An 18,878-nucleotide genomic window follows, 5' to 3' on the forward strand; every position below is an offset into this window, starting at 1 on the left:
TCAAGACACATAATCAAACTCTGTACATAGAGCGCCTACTTCATCCGATTTACTTTCGGAACATTTTCACGCGTTTCGGGCTTTATCGTATGTTTAACATGGGACTGTTGAACCATCCAAATACAGAAAATACAGGATTTTTTGTACGCGCGTGCGTCCAAATACAGAAAATACAGGATTTTTGTACGCACGTGCATCCAAATACCGTAATATATTGTACGGTCACGTGTTGCAAATGAACGTTCGCGATTGGATAGATAAAATAGATATAGAATAAATATAAATAGAAAACGATAACAAAAACATTATCGGAAAAGTTGATTATGTCATCATTGGTAATTCAGGGTTTACTTCATGGTGAATCAGTTCAAAAGTATTTGCAACTATTTTGTCACGGATAATGGTTTCGCTACTCGATTCCCTTTATTCAACAATAACATAAACCTGTTATTGTATTGTCACAAAAACCGTGCGAGAGTTATATGTGTACAAACTTTGCCAAAAGGTCATAAAAATGTAAATAAACACTGTTTTTACTGGCAAAAACTAAAAGTGAAAACATTATTGCTTCAGTAACAATATTCTGGTAATAATTTGAATGTATTTTTGTTTTTCGTCTAAAATGACTACTGTATTTAATAAAACTAGTACCTGATGTTCTAAAAATTATCTTTACAAACGGCATTTTGGGAAATAACATGCGAGGCACCCATTCTTAAATCGAAGTGCCTGGTTAGAATCTCATGAGCTCCCCCGTTGATATGGTAAGAAAAGACGCTATCTCGAACACCTTGTAACTGGCGTCTTCATCAGTCAGACGTCTTACACCAGCAATTTTGTTTGCCGTCCATTCAGTTTTGGGCCTGCCTAGAATGACCCTCTTTTAAGGACGGTCTGACCATTTTTCAATTTACGTACCTACCTTTAAACAGTTTTCGCTGATACAGCAGACTTTCCATGTGAAGTATGCAGTCCACTAACTATCTGACTAGCAGGTATTTTGAAGGAACAAGGTACTTTATTGTACGCTCTAATTTCAGATTTTTTGTTCGTTTTTCATAGATTAGTGTATGTGACTACACCTTATACAAAATTAAGTATCCTCAAAACGGTACGACAATTTTCAATAAAACTTAGCAGGATTATAGAGCCAATCCCTTTAAAACAGGAGTTTCTTTAATGTCAAACTTCTACGGAAGCGCACTAATGTCATTATTTTTATAATGGTCCTCGTAAATTAATCATGTGTTTTAACATAACGATGCACAATGATGATATCTATGTTTCTTTTCCTCTCTCTCTCTCTCTCTCTCTCTCTCTCAAATAATAAAGTTTTCAAGCGAAAAACATATCTAATTTAAGTTTAACTAGCATCTTTCTGAAATTAATTATCCAGACACAGAAGATGCACACAGTTACGAAATACGAAAATAGATCTTAATGGTAAAGATAAAAACAACGGGATCAGAAAACAAACAGTTGAAGCTGTAATTCAGTTCATGAGAACAACTGACAAATAGTGCTATTAAAACATGTTCGATAAACATAGTTTGAGATATATACTTTCGTTTTCTTTGTTTACACTAACTGCATCAATTATTCAGTTAGACAAGGTTTGCTATTTAAATTTGTTAGCAAAAATCTGCCAAATTCGAGGTACTGGTTTGTTGTCACCAAATAGCTGTTTTTGAAATTTTAGATGTATTTTCTCAATATCTGCTGCCTTATTAAACCCCCATTTTTCTGACCCATATTATGATATTGGCATGGCATTACTTTAAAACAATCTGATCTATTATACATTTAATCATATCACGTCAAATAATGAGTTTAACGCATAACAAACTTTGATGCCTGCTTATATAAAGCATTTTGAGCTTGGTAAAAGTTACAGTTAGACGAAAGTGTGTCTACGGTGCCCCTAAAGTGACATGTTACGCACTTTTTTTTCACTTAGGTAATGTGAGACTTTTTTTATTTCGTTTAAACGAAATCATTTCGTTTAACTATTTCGAAATTAGTTATTTCGTTAATCAAAGTATTTTGTACAAAAAATTGTGTGATCAAACTCTTCTTTATTGTGGCAAAACAATTCGTGATATAATAATGATTTTACTTAGGTTTACTCAATTTTGAATGGTCTTTTTGTAACACTTAGAGAGTTTGTGCAGTGAAATCAAAACATCCGGTAAAACATCAGTGCAACCAGCAGCGTTGTAAATCCGCCTTTATAGGTTTAAATATGTATATAACTTTATAATAATTGTACATTGATTATACAGCTTAGAAAACCTTTTTGTATTAGCAATATATTTGCAGGTTATTTAATTAACGGTGTGCATTTCTGTGGCAGAACCACAGGTAACAGTTCTTACGAGTCTTGTGAGGCCTGGAATCCAGTAACTTGTCCAAATACAGCAAGTGGGAGCTTCTGGGAGGCAGCATCTACAAATGTAAGGAGAATAGCTTTATAGATCAGGTCACTTAAAGCGATAATGGTAACACCAGCTTAAATGACCTGTCTTTTAATATAAATATTTTCTATTTGGTTAAAACAACAGTGTTATTTTTCAAACAAAATGTCTTATTTATATCATAGGAGCTGAAGGTATTATATAATACTTGCTTTATGATTAATAGTTTCAATATTTTATGATTGCAGTTTGCTAAAAATGCTGTTGGTGATGTTTATGTTCTTCTAAATGGCACAAGAAATCCGATTTTCAAAAGCAGCTCGTAAGTGCAATGCCTTAACTCTTAGTTTGCTAAATTTCTAAAATGAACTGGTCTGTATTTCAATTTGGGCAATACCATTTACTTTTCGAAGGGGTTTTCACTGAAATTTACAGTGCACGTCCTTGCAGGCTGATCTTGGTCTGCACCGGTCGCAAATGCAGAATCTCTTGCCGCCAACAGGCAAAAGGTAATTAATAATAAAATGACATTCAAATTATATGCCGTGTTTTTAAAAAAAAAAAACTTTTCAAAGTATTACAATGTCCGTCCGTTTACTTTTTCGTTTCCGAAATCTAGTCAGGAAATGTAACATATATTGCTTTCAAAATTTAACCAATGACTACAAAATCTACAAGAGAAAGTTCCCTATTGTTTTAAAGGTCAATGGCTCAACGGTCAATGACACAGGGACTCAACATTTTTCCTATTTCTTTGTATATTTTCATCTGATTAACTTTTCATCGATAAACTATGCCCCTATAAGTTTTTTCCTCCTTTTGCCGATTTCAAAAACAAATCAGTCAATGTACATATAAATTATATAAACTATATTTATCTGTTGAAACATAATTATCGTTTGATGTAGAGCACTTCGAATTCATTAAGTCAATGTTTAATTACGTTTACTGACACATGCAAGGGAACATAACTTCCCTTTCATTTTTATATAGTCCTCAATATTAACTTCAATTCATATCAGATTTTTATGGCACTTGTATTCACATTATTTGTTTTCGTTTTTACATTTATCCATATTACTATTGTGACTCCTCTAAATTCTTTTCAAAAATGATTTTTCAATTAATATCATGGATATTCTTTACTAGTTTCTACCTGTTCTCCCCAAACATTTCACAACTTCCTTTATCTAGTATCTGTGAACTTTCCGTAAAGGTCTGACAGCTTCCCATGATTCCTTGATATGTACTAGTATCCACGTGTTCTCCCCAAATATTTCACATCTTCCCATTGTTCCTTTATGTAGTATTTTGTGAGCTTGCCGTAAACATCTGACATTTTCCCATGATGTCATGACGAGTCCACTACCTTAGGTCGCACTGACAATCGTCAGATTTTACAAGTGGACGAAGACCCTAATTACCCGGGCTAGCATTATTTCAGGGATGGCCGGGCAGCAGGATGACAATACTTACCTTCCACAAAGCTGACAGACAATTGATTCCACGGCATCGACCTTAACTACACGGTCACGTATGATCGACCTTAACCACACGGTCACGTATGATCGACCTTAACCACACGGTCACGTAAGATCGACCTTAACCACATGGTCACGTATGATCGACCTTAACCACACGGCCACGTATGATCCTTATATTAGAAATAATTCAATATAAAATGAAACATGAATGGAATTAAAGATAATTAACAATTGCAGGTACTTTACAAAATACGAGGCTCCCAATCTGCGAGGTGGTACAGTGACGAAACTAACAGCCATTCTTATCAATGACTCTCCTAAAACAAAACGGTAAACAAATCAAAACATAATGGTGTCAAAGATTATTTTGTTTGTCATTTCGTTTCGAAACAAGGTTAAAAGTGGACAATGATCAAAGACAACATACAACGAGGCAGTAAAGCTCTGTTTGATTCCTCTGTAACTACCTTATGGAATTTTAAGGAACTTTAAATGAAAAAAAAATGCAAAGTCTTTGAAACATAACTCTGTTCTAAATAGTTGTTGATTCGTCTTTCTTTTTTGTACTTCATCCTACGTTTTATAAATTTACAAGAACGTGAGCGAACTTTTCTTTTCAGAGACTTGTGTAACAACGACGATTCCTTGAAAATTCTGAAGTCTATAGTTAAGACAAAAGGCATAGAATTTGTCTGCAAAGAGAACCCTAGGTGAGTTTATATTTAACATTTTAGACAGGTAGTCATTATTTTTATGCAGTATGATTAATCGTCTAGATACAGCATTCAACATATTGCCGTTTCTTTATATTAAACAGTCTTTCTATTGCGTGCGTGCGCGCGTGCATATTCAGGTTTAGCGTCTTCTTCAACATTTTCTCAGTCTCAGTCATATAAACGACGGTGTCCTCTTGTAGCAGCGAGCACAATGCCTAATTTTATAGTGCTGCTTCGCTGAATATCACGCCATAAACACGTGACATGATACCAAACTCGGTCACATTATACTGACACCGGGCTGACAAGTCCTAGTACAATCCTCTTAATGCTGAGTGCCAAACGAGATAGCTGTTAGTACCATTTTCATGTCTTTGGTACGACGCGGCAATGGAGCGAACCCAAGACCTCCCGCATTCGACTACCGAGGCGGGTTTCTATTGAGTGCGTGATCTGAACATGTTTCACACGTCCATGCAAAGATGCTAGAGAGGTGGAGATTAAAATAAACAGATTGTGTTGAAAATTTTCCAAGTTATGTTCTGAGTAATCAAATAAATTGCATGCGCGTAAACATACACATTTTAAACTACATATTTATTTAAACGGCGTTTTGCTATTTGACACATCAGGTGCTTATAGAAGAAATAAATGGTTCATATACTTAACAACTCTCTATTGTATAATAAATGTTAATATGATGTGTCTTTATCTAATGCATTTGTACGCAGAGAATACAATATACACTTCTTGACATTCCTGTAAATTGATATGCAAGGCGTGTTTATAGTCATTTCTCCCTTGTATCAAATAGATTATGATAAACAATGAAATATTCTATATGGGAACAAGCCTATAAAAGTGTTAGGCAAGGCAGGTATGCTAAGTGATTGATTTAACAAAGGAATATATCCTATGAAAAGTGTTATTCATTTTTCATTAAGTCATGAGAACGCATTGTCCAAAATATATTCACATATAAACTTGTTTTCTTTTTCAGGGACTTGGTGTACCTATTTTGTATTGACAATTCAAGTACAGATCTTTGCACGAGTGTAAATATGTATCATGATGGAAACGCATCTACCTGTCGCGCCTGTTTCTCTCCGCAGTTACTGCTTTTACTTTTAGCTTTATTAAATGTTTTAAAGTAAACCAAAGTCTTATCCATTTAAGCCACGCCATAAGAAAACCAACATAGTACGTTTGCGACCAGCATGGATCTAGACCAGCCTGCGCATCCGCGCAGTCTGGTCAGGATCCATGCTGTTCGCTAACAGTTTCTCTAATTGCAATAGTCTTTGAAAGCGAACAGCATGGATCCTGACCAGACTGCGCGGATGAGTCTGGTTGTATGTCTTTTTGTTCCTTAAATAAATCTCTAACAGAATATAAGAAAACAAATTTTTAAAAAAATGTCACAAAATGTTGCTCAAACGTGATTGACCACCTTCAAGCAATAGTGTAAACTTTCTGATCATTGCCATAGAATGGAATCTGATTAAGGCTGATGCGAAAGTTTGGCTGACTAAAACCACGGTTAAATTGCGAAATAATAAGAGTACGATTTTGAAACGCCGTGGTGTACGTAGAAGCATGACTGGCCGAGTGGTTAACGGCATTGACGTTGAATCATTTTCCCGCCGCCGGTGTGGGTTGAAAAAATCTCGATAGGGGTGTAGATTTTTTCATGCGGACGGTCGGTGTTTATACCCAGGTGTTAACACATGCCTGCAACAATTTTAGAGGGGCACCTGGGGTCATCTCAGTAATTAAAATCTGAAAAAATCGCCATATTACCTAAATGGAGGCGGTGTGGCTCTAAAACCATCTAAAATCTACGTGCACACATACGTACGTTGAATCTCTACTGTAAAAATGAGCGTCTGCAAAATGCTGTCGAATTGTCCGCTACATATGAGTTTTATAATTGTGTTGTTATAACAGTAGCTTGGTCTGGGATGTTATATTCTATTCGAGTGGATTATGTCTGGCCTAACAAAATCCACGAGAGCCGAATACAACATTACAGGTGAAGGTACTGTTATCACGATACTTATTTATACCTCCTACTTTTTTATTATTTCTTCTAGCAAAAGATTACTAAATACATTATGCAACATAGAATTATTTGTTTAACTCGCGCGAGAATATCATACATTGCAAGCATTTATTGCCTCCCATTTAAAACCGTAAAGTATTAATTGCCACCCGTTCAAAAGCGTAATCGTTTCGGAGCTCTATTTGTTATAAGTATAATAGTAAAAAGTGTACAAATTATGATCATTTTGAAATTTAGAATAAAATTTTAACATCATTGATGAATGCTTTCAATGTATTTAAAAATTTAGACGTACCGGTATTTTGATCACAGCAAACTTTCCAGCCATTGGTTAGCAACTGTAAAACGATGACAATTTAAATCACAATACCATCGCTTCTCCTACTACTCACTTTATAAGGTTCGCTTTTAACCGTATATAGCGTTCGATTTATAACTGTGGAATTCGTCTTCGTATGTCTGCGGTTCTAGTAGATTTCTTTCGTACAAAGTAGAAGATAAAATATTTTTTTCGATAAGTAGTTTTGTATTTTCTATTGCAGTTTCAAACAAATAATATTTATTTAACAGAATGATAATATAAAAGGATATGAAATGTCGTATTTACTTGGGAAATACAGGTCGTTTTCTTTTGGCAGAATTTATATAAGTATATAATAAAAGTAGAAATCGAACGTTTACGGTAAATAACTAGCAATGAGTTTTGATATTAATTATATCAGATGCTTATTGAAATAAAAAAGAAAGGAAACGTTTTTTAAAATTGTATACGCAATTGTTTATCCTACTAAACTGACTTTAAAATAACAATAATTTATTTGAGCCGTGCCATGAGAAAACCAACATAGTGACTTTGCGACCAGCATGGATCCAGACCAGCCTGCGCATCCGCGCAGTCTGGTCAGGATCCATGCTGTTCGGTGTCAAATCCTATTGCAATTAGAGAAACTGTTAGCGAACAGCATGGATCCTGACCAGACTGCGCGGATGCGCAGGCTGTTGTCTGGATCCATGCTGGTCGCAAAGCCACTATGTTGGTTTTCCCATGGCACGGCTCATTTATCATTGAACTAAACTTCAATCTGAAGTCCATGTTATGGTATTCACAAGGAGTTTACTTTAATATGATCAATATTTCTACCTGTACTTCATGGTGAAAAAGTTTCCATTATAGGCGAAGTGTATTTGTTTTATTATTCATTTGTTTACTTTTTGAGTATCTATCTCTTTATCACCCTTGTAATTGACTTCAAATCGGGTTTGCTAATGTTGATTTAGCAATATAATCGTTAAGTGGATAACTACTAAAGTATTGTGGCTTTTTTAGAATAATAATTTAAAATCAAAACTAAAAAACTTTTGTAGCACTTGACGCAGAAATTTTACGAGTACAAAATATCAAAAGGTAAAACTTACTGTATATCACTGTAATCTTCTTTAAAATAATTTCCTCTCACCTAAGGACAGACGTCATACTTTGCTCAAGCCAGCATCTCGGGCTGTCTTGTGATGGTGCCATCTTGCACGAACCGTAATGTTAGGATCCAATCCAGCTGACCTCTTACTCGGGCCGTCATGTAAGGATGCAATCAAACTGACCTTTTGCTCGGACCGTAATGCGATGGTCTCTTGCTCAGAGCGTCATATCAGAATTCAATATAGCTGGCTTGCGAAAGATCGATGTTCTAACCGAGGTTTTTTCCCGTACCTAAATTAATGCCCGGTGATACGACCGGTGTCTGCGGCGCCCCGTAACTTTAGCCGAAAAGCCACCATTATACCTAAATAGTGTGTCGGTGTTTACTTAAAACTAAGATAAAAGGATAATAACACTCTTGATGAAAAACGATGTACTGATTTAATGTTAACAGGCTCAGGTCAATGTGTAAATAGTTCCGATTACGGTAGCATAATTCTTACTGATTTGCTACAATTACCCCTAGTCAGAGAAAAAAATAGTTGTAATGCAAATTATTTTGATGCAAAGTTTTGTTTGAAAATAGATTTTGCAGAAAACAATACTAGTAGTTATCATTATCAAAGTATAAAATAGCTATTCGCTAGTTGTAATGATTAATTACTAAAACAAAAGAAAAAAAGAAAGAAAAAAACACTAGACAAACAGAACTTTGCACTCACATATAACAGCGGAGACATTGATTGATTGTTTTGGGTTTAGCGCCGCTTTTCAACAGTATTTCAGTTATTTTACGGCGAACAGTTGACCTAACCAGTGTTCCTGGATTCTGTACCAATATTAACCTGTTCTCCGCAAATAAAATTTTAGTACCCAGATATTGTTGTGCACTGCATAATGTAGCAGTCAAATCACCTTGGTGTTGTTAAACGTTTTCTCGAAGTACCAGTCAAATTAGAAAATTTCATGAAGTACATGTACCAGTCAAATCACATGCATATTGTTGAACATTACTTGACATTCTAGTCAAATTACCTGGATATTGTTGTACATGTCATGAGTCAAGTCTGCTGAATATGTTTATACTTTGCCAAATGTACAGGCAAAGCACGTGTTTTGTTGTTTATTATTACCAAAATTAATTGAAACTTGAAGTACCAGTCAAATAAAATGGATATTTTAAACTTTGTAAGAACGGTGCCCGTCACATCACCTGGATATTGTTGAACATTGCATGAAGTATGAGTTGATTAAGAAACATGCATGGATTACTAAACAAATCGCCTGGATATTAACGAACATTGCATGAAATACCAATCAAATTAGAAATGTGTACGAAGTTTCGGTCAGATAACATGAATGTTGTTAAACATTACTTAAACTACAAAAGCACCTTTATATTGTTGAATATTGTATAAGTTAGCAGTTATATCATATTGTTAAATATTCCTTGAAGTTCTTGTCAAATAAATCAGTCGGTTTGTTATTATCTAATTTCTCACATCATTCATGTAAATTTTTAAAGCAAGTCAATATGTACACAAAATTATTATTCCTGTTTACTGAATGTTTAAGTGATATGTAAAAATATGGCTAATATCATGTTTTTAAAAACGAGAAATAAAAAAGATCGTTTCAGACATAGAGTTCATGCTTTTGGTAGTGTTGTTGATTAGTGCTCCATAGTTATGTATATTTGTATATTTATAACATGTTTACCGTTTCCCAGAACAACAGAATATGATAAATAAAAATTGTACTGGAATCGTAAAGTCATCACCTATGAAAACAATACATTTTGTCTTCGTGTCATGGTTTTATGCTAGAATAGCGAAAGTATGCGTTTGTTTTGTGTATAAAAGTTAATACACAATAAAACGTGTATTGTCTCGTTATTATTACAATGGCATATGACAGTGAACGGAAATAAAATGCTCCATAACCATTACGCAATCTTCTTTTTCCTATTTTGTCTTACATTTTAAACATTTAAGGCAATAAATTTGGTTCTACCAAGGACGATTGTGAACTTAAAAAAATAAATTGCAAACACAGAAAATAAAGCCATTGAATCTTTACCTTTTAACTTTACTTTTCCCATTTTTTAACATCTAAGGCAATAGTTTCGACTTCCCCGAGTCCACCTACTTAACTCATTTCGGGCTACGGATCATGGAACTGACAATTCCATTCCCGGGTGAGGTCTATGTTCTCCATGAAAAGTTGATAAAAGACATTGTATCTGAAAGTCATGTGTCCTCAACTCGTGATTCATGTAGGAGAAGTTGGCAGATACTTGCTGAGAACAGGTTAGTAGTGGTACAGACTCCAGGTACACTAATTGGGATAACTCCCGTCATACTACTGAATTAACCGAGGAGGTTCATTCAGTAAAGTTTATGTAGTGCTTGACGATTAGATGTAATAATACATTGTGCCTGACATCATACTCCTTCATCCTGATGCATGTTGAGAAGTTGACAGTTATTTGCAAAGAACAGATTAGTTATAATACATAACCCAAGATAACCGCTGTTAAATAATTGAAATACTGTAGAAAAACGGCGCTTATCTGACTCCCACCCTCTACCTTCCCCAAGCAAAAAATCACCAAAACCAATATGCGTCCCTGATGGGTCTTCTCTGACAAAGTGGTAGTTATCGGTGTATGAACCACGTTCAGTATTAGCTCTTATTCTTGTTAATCTTTACACAAAAATGAAAAGGACTATCAGCTTTATACTTAAAACATTGAGTTCGTAAAAATGATAATAATAATACTAATACGAAGAATTTCGAAAAAAAAGCGCATTTGCGAGAGCGTTTCATTTTATTATCGGCCACGTTTAAACATAATATTAAGTAATTTACCTGCGTTCATTATTTTGTCTTTTCATACTGTTTGGTTTTCAATATTTTGTAAAAAGACAAATAACATCTAAATGTAAGCACATATGTAGGAATCCAGGTGTTACGTATTTTTCCGTTTTGCTTTTTGTTTCTTGCCATTTGCTTGTTGCATTTTACTTTTATGAATTTTGCCTAATAGTATAGAGATTTAGATATCTGCTTATAGCTATAAAGACACCAACGTGAAGCAGTTTTAAAAAGGTATAAATATATGAGATATTGAGATAAAGCAGCATTTTATGAGATCCCGATGTTACATTTTTATGCATTTTGCGTTTTACTATTTACTCTCTTCTTCGCTTATTGATTTTTTTTTCTGGATTGCTTTCTGAGATTTTCTGTTTAATCTTGTATGTTTATATTTTGCTTTTTTTGCGTTTTGATTTTGGAGCGTATTTTTAAATACGTATTTGCTTATAGCTATAAAAGCGTTCGAGTAAAGCACTTTTTAACGGTAAACAGCCAAACATTAAAAGCAAGGTCTAACATGGATTCCAAAAATATATAAACTCTTTGTGTAGTTATAATTTACAAATCTTAAACAACTCACAAGTTAATATCATTTAATATGCATCTTATATATAAATCTGAATTATTACGTTACTCCAAAAAATGTCAGCTTAAACCTGTGGACAGAGCAATATTTCTGAAATAGAGAAAAGTGAAAACTTCACAGGTCGCTCAACACGACAAAAATGAAAATGTTGCAGTCTCGGTTTGAAGTCCTGCAGACCTGAAACGCAAAAAGTTCAATGTTTAGTTTATAATTAGATTAGAAAATATCTTCTTAACCTGTTAAAATTTGTTATAAACCCAATCCTTTTGCACCTAGATGAGTGTTACTTTTGATAAAAAAAATATAAACGATGGTTGAATAAGATACCAAAAAGATTAAGTCTGTGTAAGGTATTGTCTATTGTTTTCAACAAACTCAAGATTGTCTTGATTGGTGTTGAAGATTTTTGTTTTGATTCATACCTATTTGGCGTATAGTATCACGTGCTTTTCTGTCAATTATATGAGTCCCAGTTAGGTTTAAACTGGCCCAAATTTCCATTTTTAACTAAACAACCTTTACACTGGCAAACAAGAATAAGAAAAGGTGTTTGGTTTTAGGTCATAGCAAATTGGATCTATGTTTTGCGTCCCAATCATTTTGTGAAACACACAGGAAACAGGTGTCAAAAAACAAGATTCAGCATTTTTTTTTTTTTTTTTGGACATTTTATTTGATGAAAAAAACTTTAATTATAGGACATACCATTAACAACAACTAACTAAAATATGTACAAAGTATAAAAACAAGAATTATAGGCCTTTTCTCTGACTGATATAAGCTGCATACATATATACCTATAGTTTAACATTGAAGTTGGTAATAAACAACAGTTATGAGAACAATCTTAAATGATCAAATGAATATTTCAGTTTTCTAAATTGATGTATTGTTGTTTTGCGTTCAGACAATCAATAACATACAATTCCTAAGATGCAAAACATATATTCAATTTGGTATGGCCTTAGTAAAAGTTTAGCACTTAATGTTCCATACAATTCAATACATTACGTTCAGTGCTCAATCAATGATATACACTTCTATCTCCACTGACAAATATACAAATAAATATTACAATACGCTTGCAAAACACTTAACTCAATTGAATAGCGTCATTGACAGAAACAGCCATATTCGCGCTATCGCGAGTTTGTAACATCGTAGGAGAATATGCCGCTGAATATTCAAAAATGCTTAAAATTCACGTGCCGCTCTGTTCGCGAATATTATCCTCGTGCAACAAAATACATATCAGTTGAAAATATCATCCTGTCTGCAGTATTTTTACTTTGTGATTTTTTCTCTTTTTTTCTTTTGAATTGTTAAGGAAGTTTATCATCCCACAAGTTATTTTTAAGCAAGCAATACAGTGTTTCCATTGTGGCTGTAGATTAAGTGTGGCTCAATTTCGTGTTTAAATAATTTAAAAAGGAAACGGGAGGAATGGAACGGCTTTGCTTTTTCAAGACAATGTTGATTTTTATCGCGTCTGTTGAGCAAGCTGTGACTGAAGAGCCAAGATGCAGTTCAAGTTTTGATTGCAATTATGGCATACTTACGAAAATAGGGCAGCTGGAACAAAAGATACTAGATCTTATAAACGAGAACAAGAACCAACAAGACATGATTGATAAAATGTCAACAGATGGTACGTTTCTATATCATCTTATTAGTAAGAAATTAACCCTGCTTATACAGTTTTCAGTCGGACATGAAATGCTTTCATACGCGTTTTAAACATAAACATATATTTCATGAAAATGGCCCAACCCTCAAACGCTTTATTTGGAATTTCCACCTCTCTTATTGATCCAGTTCAGCGTACTTCACAATATAAACCATTAAACGAGCAAATACAAACTTAAATTTGGCTCATTATATTTATAATTAATGTATATACATTCTTACATTATTCATGAATATCAATATTACTTTGACCTTATTGCATAGTGTGGCATAGCAACACCTAAAGGAAAATATACGAAAGAATAAATTTAGTTTTCCTAATTCAAGCGCTTTGTAAAAACAATTTATGATAAGATACAACAACGTTATGAAATGAATACTATCATGTATCATAAATTAACTTAAGTCTCTAAACATAAATTTCAGGACGAGGGTCTGTGTTTGTTAGATGGGGAAGAGAAGTTTGTCCTGAAGACGCATCTTTAGTCTATAAAGGTAAACGTCTGGTATAAATCGTAAAGACTTGAAATATAAAAGCTGTTTATCCATTTATCAAGTATCTCCCATCAATGAGATAACATTCATAAAACAGACACGAGTGTATTCACTAAATAGATTCGTGTTTGTTTGTTTTTAACTGGGAACAAATATTTTCTATTGACTAATCTTCCTGGTGTTATAGTTTCAGATATTTCATCATTAGAAAAATAAAACAGTACTACCTGTTTATAGTTTTTGAAAAAAGACAGTTACAGCAACTGTTATAGGTCTGATTTTCACGTTATTTCTACTTCCGGCTATGTTGGCGGGAAATTCTACAACGACCCAGGAAGTGGAAGTGATTCGGTCTGTCTACCATCAGACCCCACGTGGTCTAACTACACGGACGGAAATGCTTCTTGCTGCCGGGGGCGAATGTACGGATCTGAGATACATATTGAGGAACCAAGTCAGATTTTCCCATAGAGGGTTCATCAACAAGATGTCCCATGTGCAGTCTGCAAGTCATCTAAATTCACAACGCTTATGATTCCTGCACGTGCAAATTGCTATCCCGGGTGGAAACTTGAATATACAGGATATATTATGGCAAACTATAAGGGACACTCAGGTCCGCATAATCATATCTGTGTCGACAGCCACCCTGAATTTGTTCTAAATGGGGGTGATTACAATCTGCAGCACATACTGTATCTTATAGAAGCCCAGTGCGGCTCTCTGCCTTGCCCACCTTATGTTCAAGGTCGAGAACTTGCCTGTGTACTCTGCTCAAAGTGAATAATAAAGCGACAAGACGTTTCTTGCACAGTGATACTAACACTATCTTATTTTGAAAAATACGTAATTACTTTGTTTTTGCATTTTCGAAAATGACTCCTTTTGTGATCTTGATGTTAAATTATACTCTACAGTCATTTTTTTAAATCAAAATATGTATACTGGGCCCGTATTCATCAACGTTTTGAAACTTTGACAAAGAACGGCCATAACTTTGTTTATCAAGATATTTTGCAGATCTGTATGTAGCTGTTGATTATACAGTACATCCATGCAACGTTTCATTCTTTCTATCAATGACCGAGCAAAAAGAAAATATACCTCAAAGTTTCAGACTGATAGTACGGACCCTGATATTACAATTAACCGCATAAGGCAACTTTCAAACAAATGTTGATGTAGCGGAACGCTGAGCTTAGTTATGATGCCACTTTAATCGTCCAAATGTATATATTTTTATGTTCCGAATATACATGAAATTACTGCACTACAAAAAGCTGACACAGAACAAAAAGGCAACTCATGATTAATTGAACGAAACAGATTTTCTCGATTATATTATCAAATCGTGTCCAGCATGACAAAGGGTTAAAACATCTGCAAGATCTAGCCCAGTTTGAATTTTGTGTTCCTTCGTTATATTTAATGTAATGTTGTAACACAGGGTGTAAAGGATGCTGCACATTTATTGCCTCTCATGAACAAACTCACTCAAATCAAATCTGCTTTACAGATTCTCTTGGTTATAAGAGACTTCTTAAAGTGTCTTTGATTGGGTTTAAAGACATTGACCTCCGGATTTAAGCTTCTTTAAAATTGAAGTTTAGTCATATTATGAACACTAGAAAATGAGTTTCTGTTTCTAAACTATCTAAAAAAATGCCCAATCAAGAACAAAAACTCGCCCGAGTCGGAGATCTAACCAGGTTCGCAGTGACAATAAACTTTTTCCTGCAGTTTTCACCAATACAGCACGGAGCATAATTATGTACTTAACGGTCGTCAATTATAAAGCTTTATTTAAGTCAGTTTACCGCCGTACTATATTACGAAAGTTTTTTTTTTTTACTTTCAAATGGAAAAATAAGAACCTATTATCTATCAGTAACTAAGTTTTGAGGCCTTCTTAAGAAATATAGCAATAATCTTATGATATCTGAATTTTTTCCACTTTTGTATGATTTTTCTTTCTTTCTTTTTTTTAGGTTGTTTGTTTTTTTGTTTTCATACGATCTGGAGGTCAATCCTTTTAACGCCGTTTACAACAGTATTTTGTATAATAACGGTGGCCAGTTTATTTAATCCGTACTGACTTGTTCTCCATAAGTAGATGTCAACTTCTCCACATGAATGACGCCCTCAGATACACTGTCTTCTATCAAACCTATACGAAGAACACTCCCACTCGAGGATCAAATTCCCTACCTCTTGAATAACAGTACAGCGTTGTACCTAACGGGCAAGCTATACAAGTATCTCTATTGCTTTCAATAATGTAAACGAAATGTACGCGCAGGGAAGTTGGCAGACAACTTATAAGTTCATTTCTTCACCTTTGCTGCTTTAGATCCGCAAATGTTCTATGTGAAAAGAGCTACATGTATGCAGAAATGTGTGCCCTGATAAGAAAACTTATCGTTAAAAGTAGAATTACCTTAAAACAGTGTTCAAAAAGTCGGCTGTTCGTGTCGGAAAGAAACAGAAAAAATCTAAGCCCTCTTAATATTATAAAGAGCCTACCAGACCTTCTAAATGAAAACTTGACATTATAAACAACCGAGAAATTCGATCGCTTAAAAGTAAAAGATCGTAAGTCTACGAAAGTTATGTAACACTTACGACCTCATATTTCTAAGGCATCGATTTATGTTCAAGTAATATGTAGCCTTTCTTCTTAAACGCTATCGTTTGACGAGTTTGTTGATAGGACAGCGATCTTAGTTAGGTGTCAAAATGTACTAGTAATAAAGGCCTTAGATTTTGTTTGTTTAAAATCTGAAAGGGAATGGTCATTTATGTTTTACCATTAGTGTTAAAAAAAGAAAAAATGCAGGAAGAGAATAATCTAAATGTCGATAAAAATTATGTATATCTAATATCTGTCGACACGTTTCACATCATCATGTTTTAATTGCTTTCGATCTATATCATTTTTAGACTGGCGATATTCGCCAGACTATTATTACCATATATCGAGTTACCACAAAGTTCAACAGGTGCTGAGACTGACAATACAAAATATAATTTCATGCGCAATTCAAATAGTCCGCCACGTTTATCAGTTTTGCCACAGAGTTGTATAAAGGTTGTTAAACTTACCTGTTTCAATAGATCTATTTGCTCAAACATGTTATAATAATGTTTTATTTTTCTAACGGTAAATACTTGAAAGATAACATTAGAAAATATTACATAATGATTGTAAATTAATTCGCACCTATGAATGAAATGTCCGTATGAATGGAACTTTTTCGTAACTCAACACTGTTGACCGCTTCGTTATAGGTTATGACCCCGGTCTATAAATGCTAATTAAACAAACGCTGGTTCCGAGAAACGATATGAGTTATACTGCACATTGTTCGACGACAAGAAATATGAAATATCAATCAAAATGAACTAATTATAGTGATATGACTTATGTCATGTTTTATATTTAGGCTTTAAGGTTTAGGAGTATATCACCAAAACACAGAAATATTTTATAAACGAACAACATCGTTACCAATATTTTACCTGACCATTACATGTTCTGCCGTACTGTCCCGTACTGAAAATATTCTGAAAAAGTTGTCCCCCTTTGAAAATGAATGCCATTTGTAAAGAAATAAAAATAAACAATCGTTGAAAACTGTGTTCCACCTAGTTATGTGAAATTTCAACACTCGCACGCTATTACAAATGCATCAAAACAAACATGTGTAACAGTTCCTTGAAAATGGTGAGTTTTTAAAAGCGCTTGACTGTCTGGAAGTGGGGCCTGTTTAAACAGTTCCTTTTTTCGGAATTCAATGCTTATATCAGTATACTGACACTTGTTTTGTAGAGTAATATAAGTAATATACACGCTATCATTACAAAAACAACAAAACAAGTGTCAGTATACTAATATAAATATTGAATTCCGAAAAAAAAGGACTGTCTAAATGGGACCCACTTCCGGGCAGTCAAACGCCTTCAAAAACTCACCATTTTCAAAGAACTGTTACACATGTTACTTTTGGTTCATTTGCAATCGCATGCGAGTGTTGAAATTTCACATAATTAAGTGGAACACAGTTTTCAGCAATTGTTTATTTTTATTTCTTTACTAATGGCATTCATTTTCAAAGCGGGACAACTTTTTCAGAATATTTTCAGTACGGGACAGTACGGCAGAACATGTAATGGTCAGGTAAAATATTGGTAACGATGTTATTCGTTTATAAAATATTTCTGTGTTTTGGTGATATACTCCTAAACCTTAAGAATCTATTCTTTCAGACGTTTGCTATAGGTACTACGGGACGTAATCGCTGCTTGGAATAGCCACAGTAACGCGAGAAGAAACAAATGACCACATTCTACGTCTTATATACCTAAACAGCGTACGTGCTATATTTTGCTACAGAAATAATGTTTACATTTACTATAGAAACTATAACATTACTTGATTAAACAGCAGTCTTTTAGGGCTATTTTTATACTAAACTCGTTTAAAACATTCTGATGAATACTGAAAGATGTAATGTAAAAAGTACTTTATCACCAATTTGCTTAAAGGGTGGTGGCGTAGATGTAAGCGAGTTTTGTTTAAACACACGTTTTCCAGCTGTTTTCACGTTATATTAAGATAGTGGACCCGTATTGGTAATGTTTAACAATTGCATTAACTTGATACAGTCCTGAAGGTAACATATTTTCGCACTGTGATTCGTCTTTAAACGACTTTTACCGTGTCGTTGTTGTTTATCTTTTTTCTATTATTTGTTAATTTTGTATAAATCAAGTGTTGTCTTTTTTCTCCAGCTGAAACAGAAACAAATTTAGGGTGAGGGCGTAGATGTAATGATAATAAGTCTTGAGAAAAAAACAACAAAAAAAAACAACAGTTTATCTTACTTGAAAAAAGAAATATAATGAACAAAGTTTGGTCCTAGTGGGGCTTGAATCTATGCCCTCCTAAATCAAGGTAATCTCATAGTAGGAATTGAACACTCTTCAAATAAAGGAGTACATTATTACGGGTTCTTCAATTTTCCTAACCATCGTATTAGGGAAGGAACATGTCTGGACAATAATCATTAACAGTCCGGTTTGTAGCGGGATTCGGGCCCAAAATTTACCTCATACCGACAAGAAAATCGCCCCATCTG

At 34.1% G+C, this 18,878-nt stretch overlaps 1 protein-coding gene across 1 annotated transcript; it reads left to right on the forward strand.

Moving 5' to 3' along the window:
- The first annotated feature begins 743 nt into the window (after positions 1-743).
- Positions 744-7,431, forward strand: LOC123545671 (ADP-ribosyl cyclase/cyclic ADP-ribose hydrolase 1-like). Its single transcript, XM_053541123.1, has 6 exons — positions 744-764; positions 2,283-2,453; positions 2,663-2,736; positions 4,136-4,228; positions 4,519-4,608; positions 5,615-7,431. The coding sequence occupies exons 1-6, from the start codon at positions 744-746 to the stop codon at positions 5,766-5,768; spliced, it is 603 nt and encodes a 200-aa protein (XP_053397098.1). The 3' UTR covers positions 5,769-7,431.
- Positions 7,432-18,878: the final 11,447 nt, after the last annotated feature.

The sequence above is a fragment of the Mercenaria mercenaria genome, chromosome 1 (genome assembly GCF_021730395.1).
Source record: "Mercenaria mercenaria strain notata chromosome 1, MADL_Memer_1, whole genome shotgun sequence".
NCBI lineage: Eukaryota > Metazoa > Mollusca > Bivalvia > Venerida > Veneridae > Mercenaria > Mercenaria mercenaria.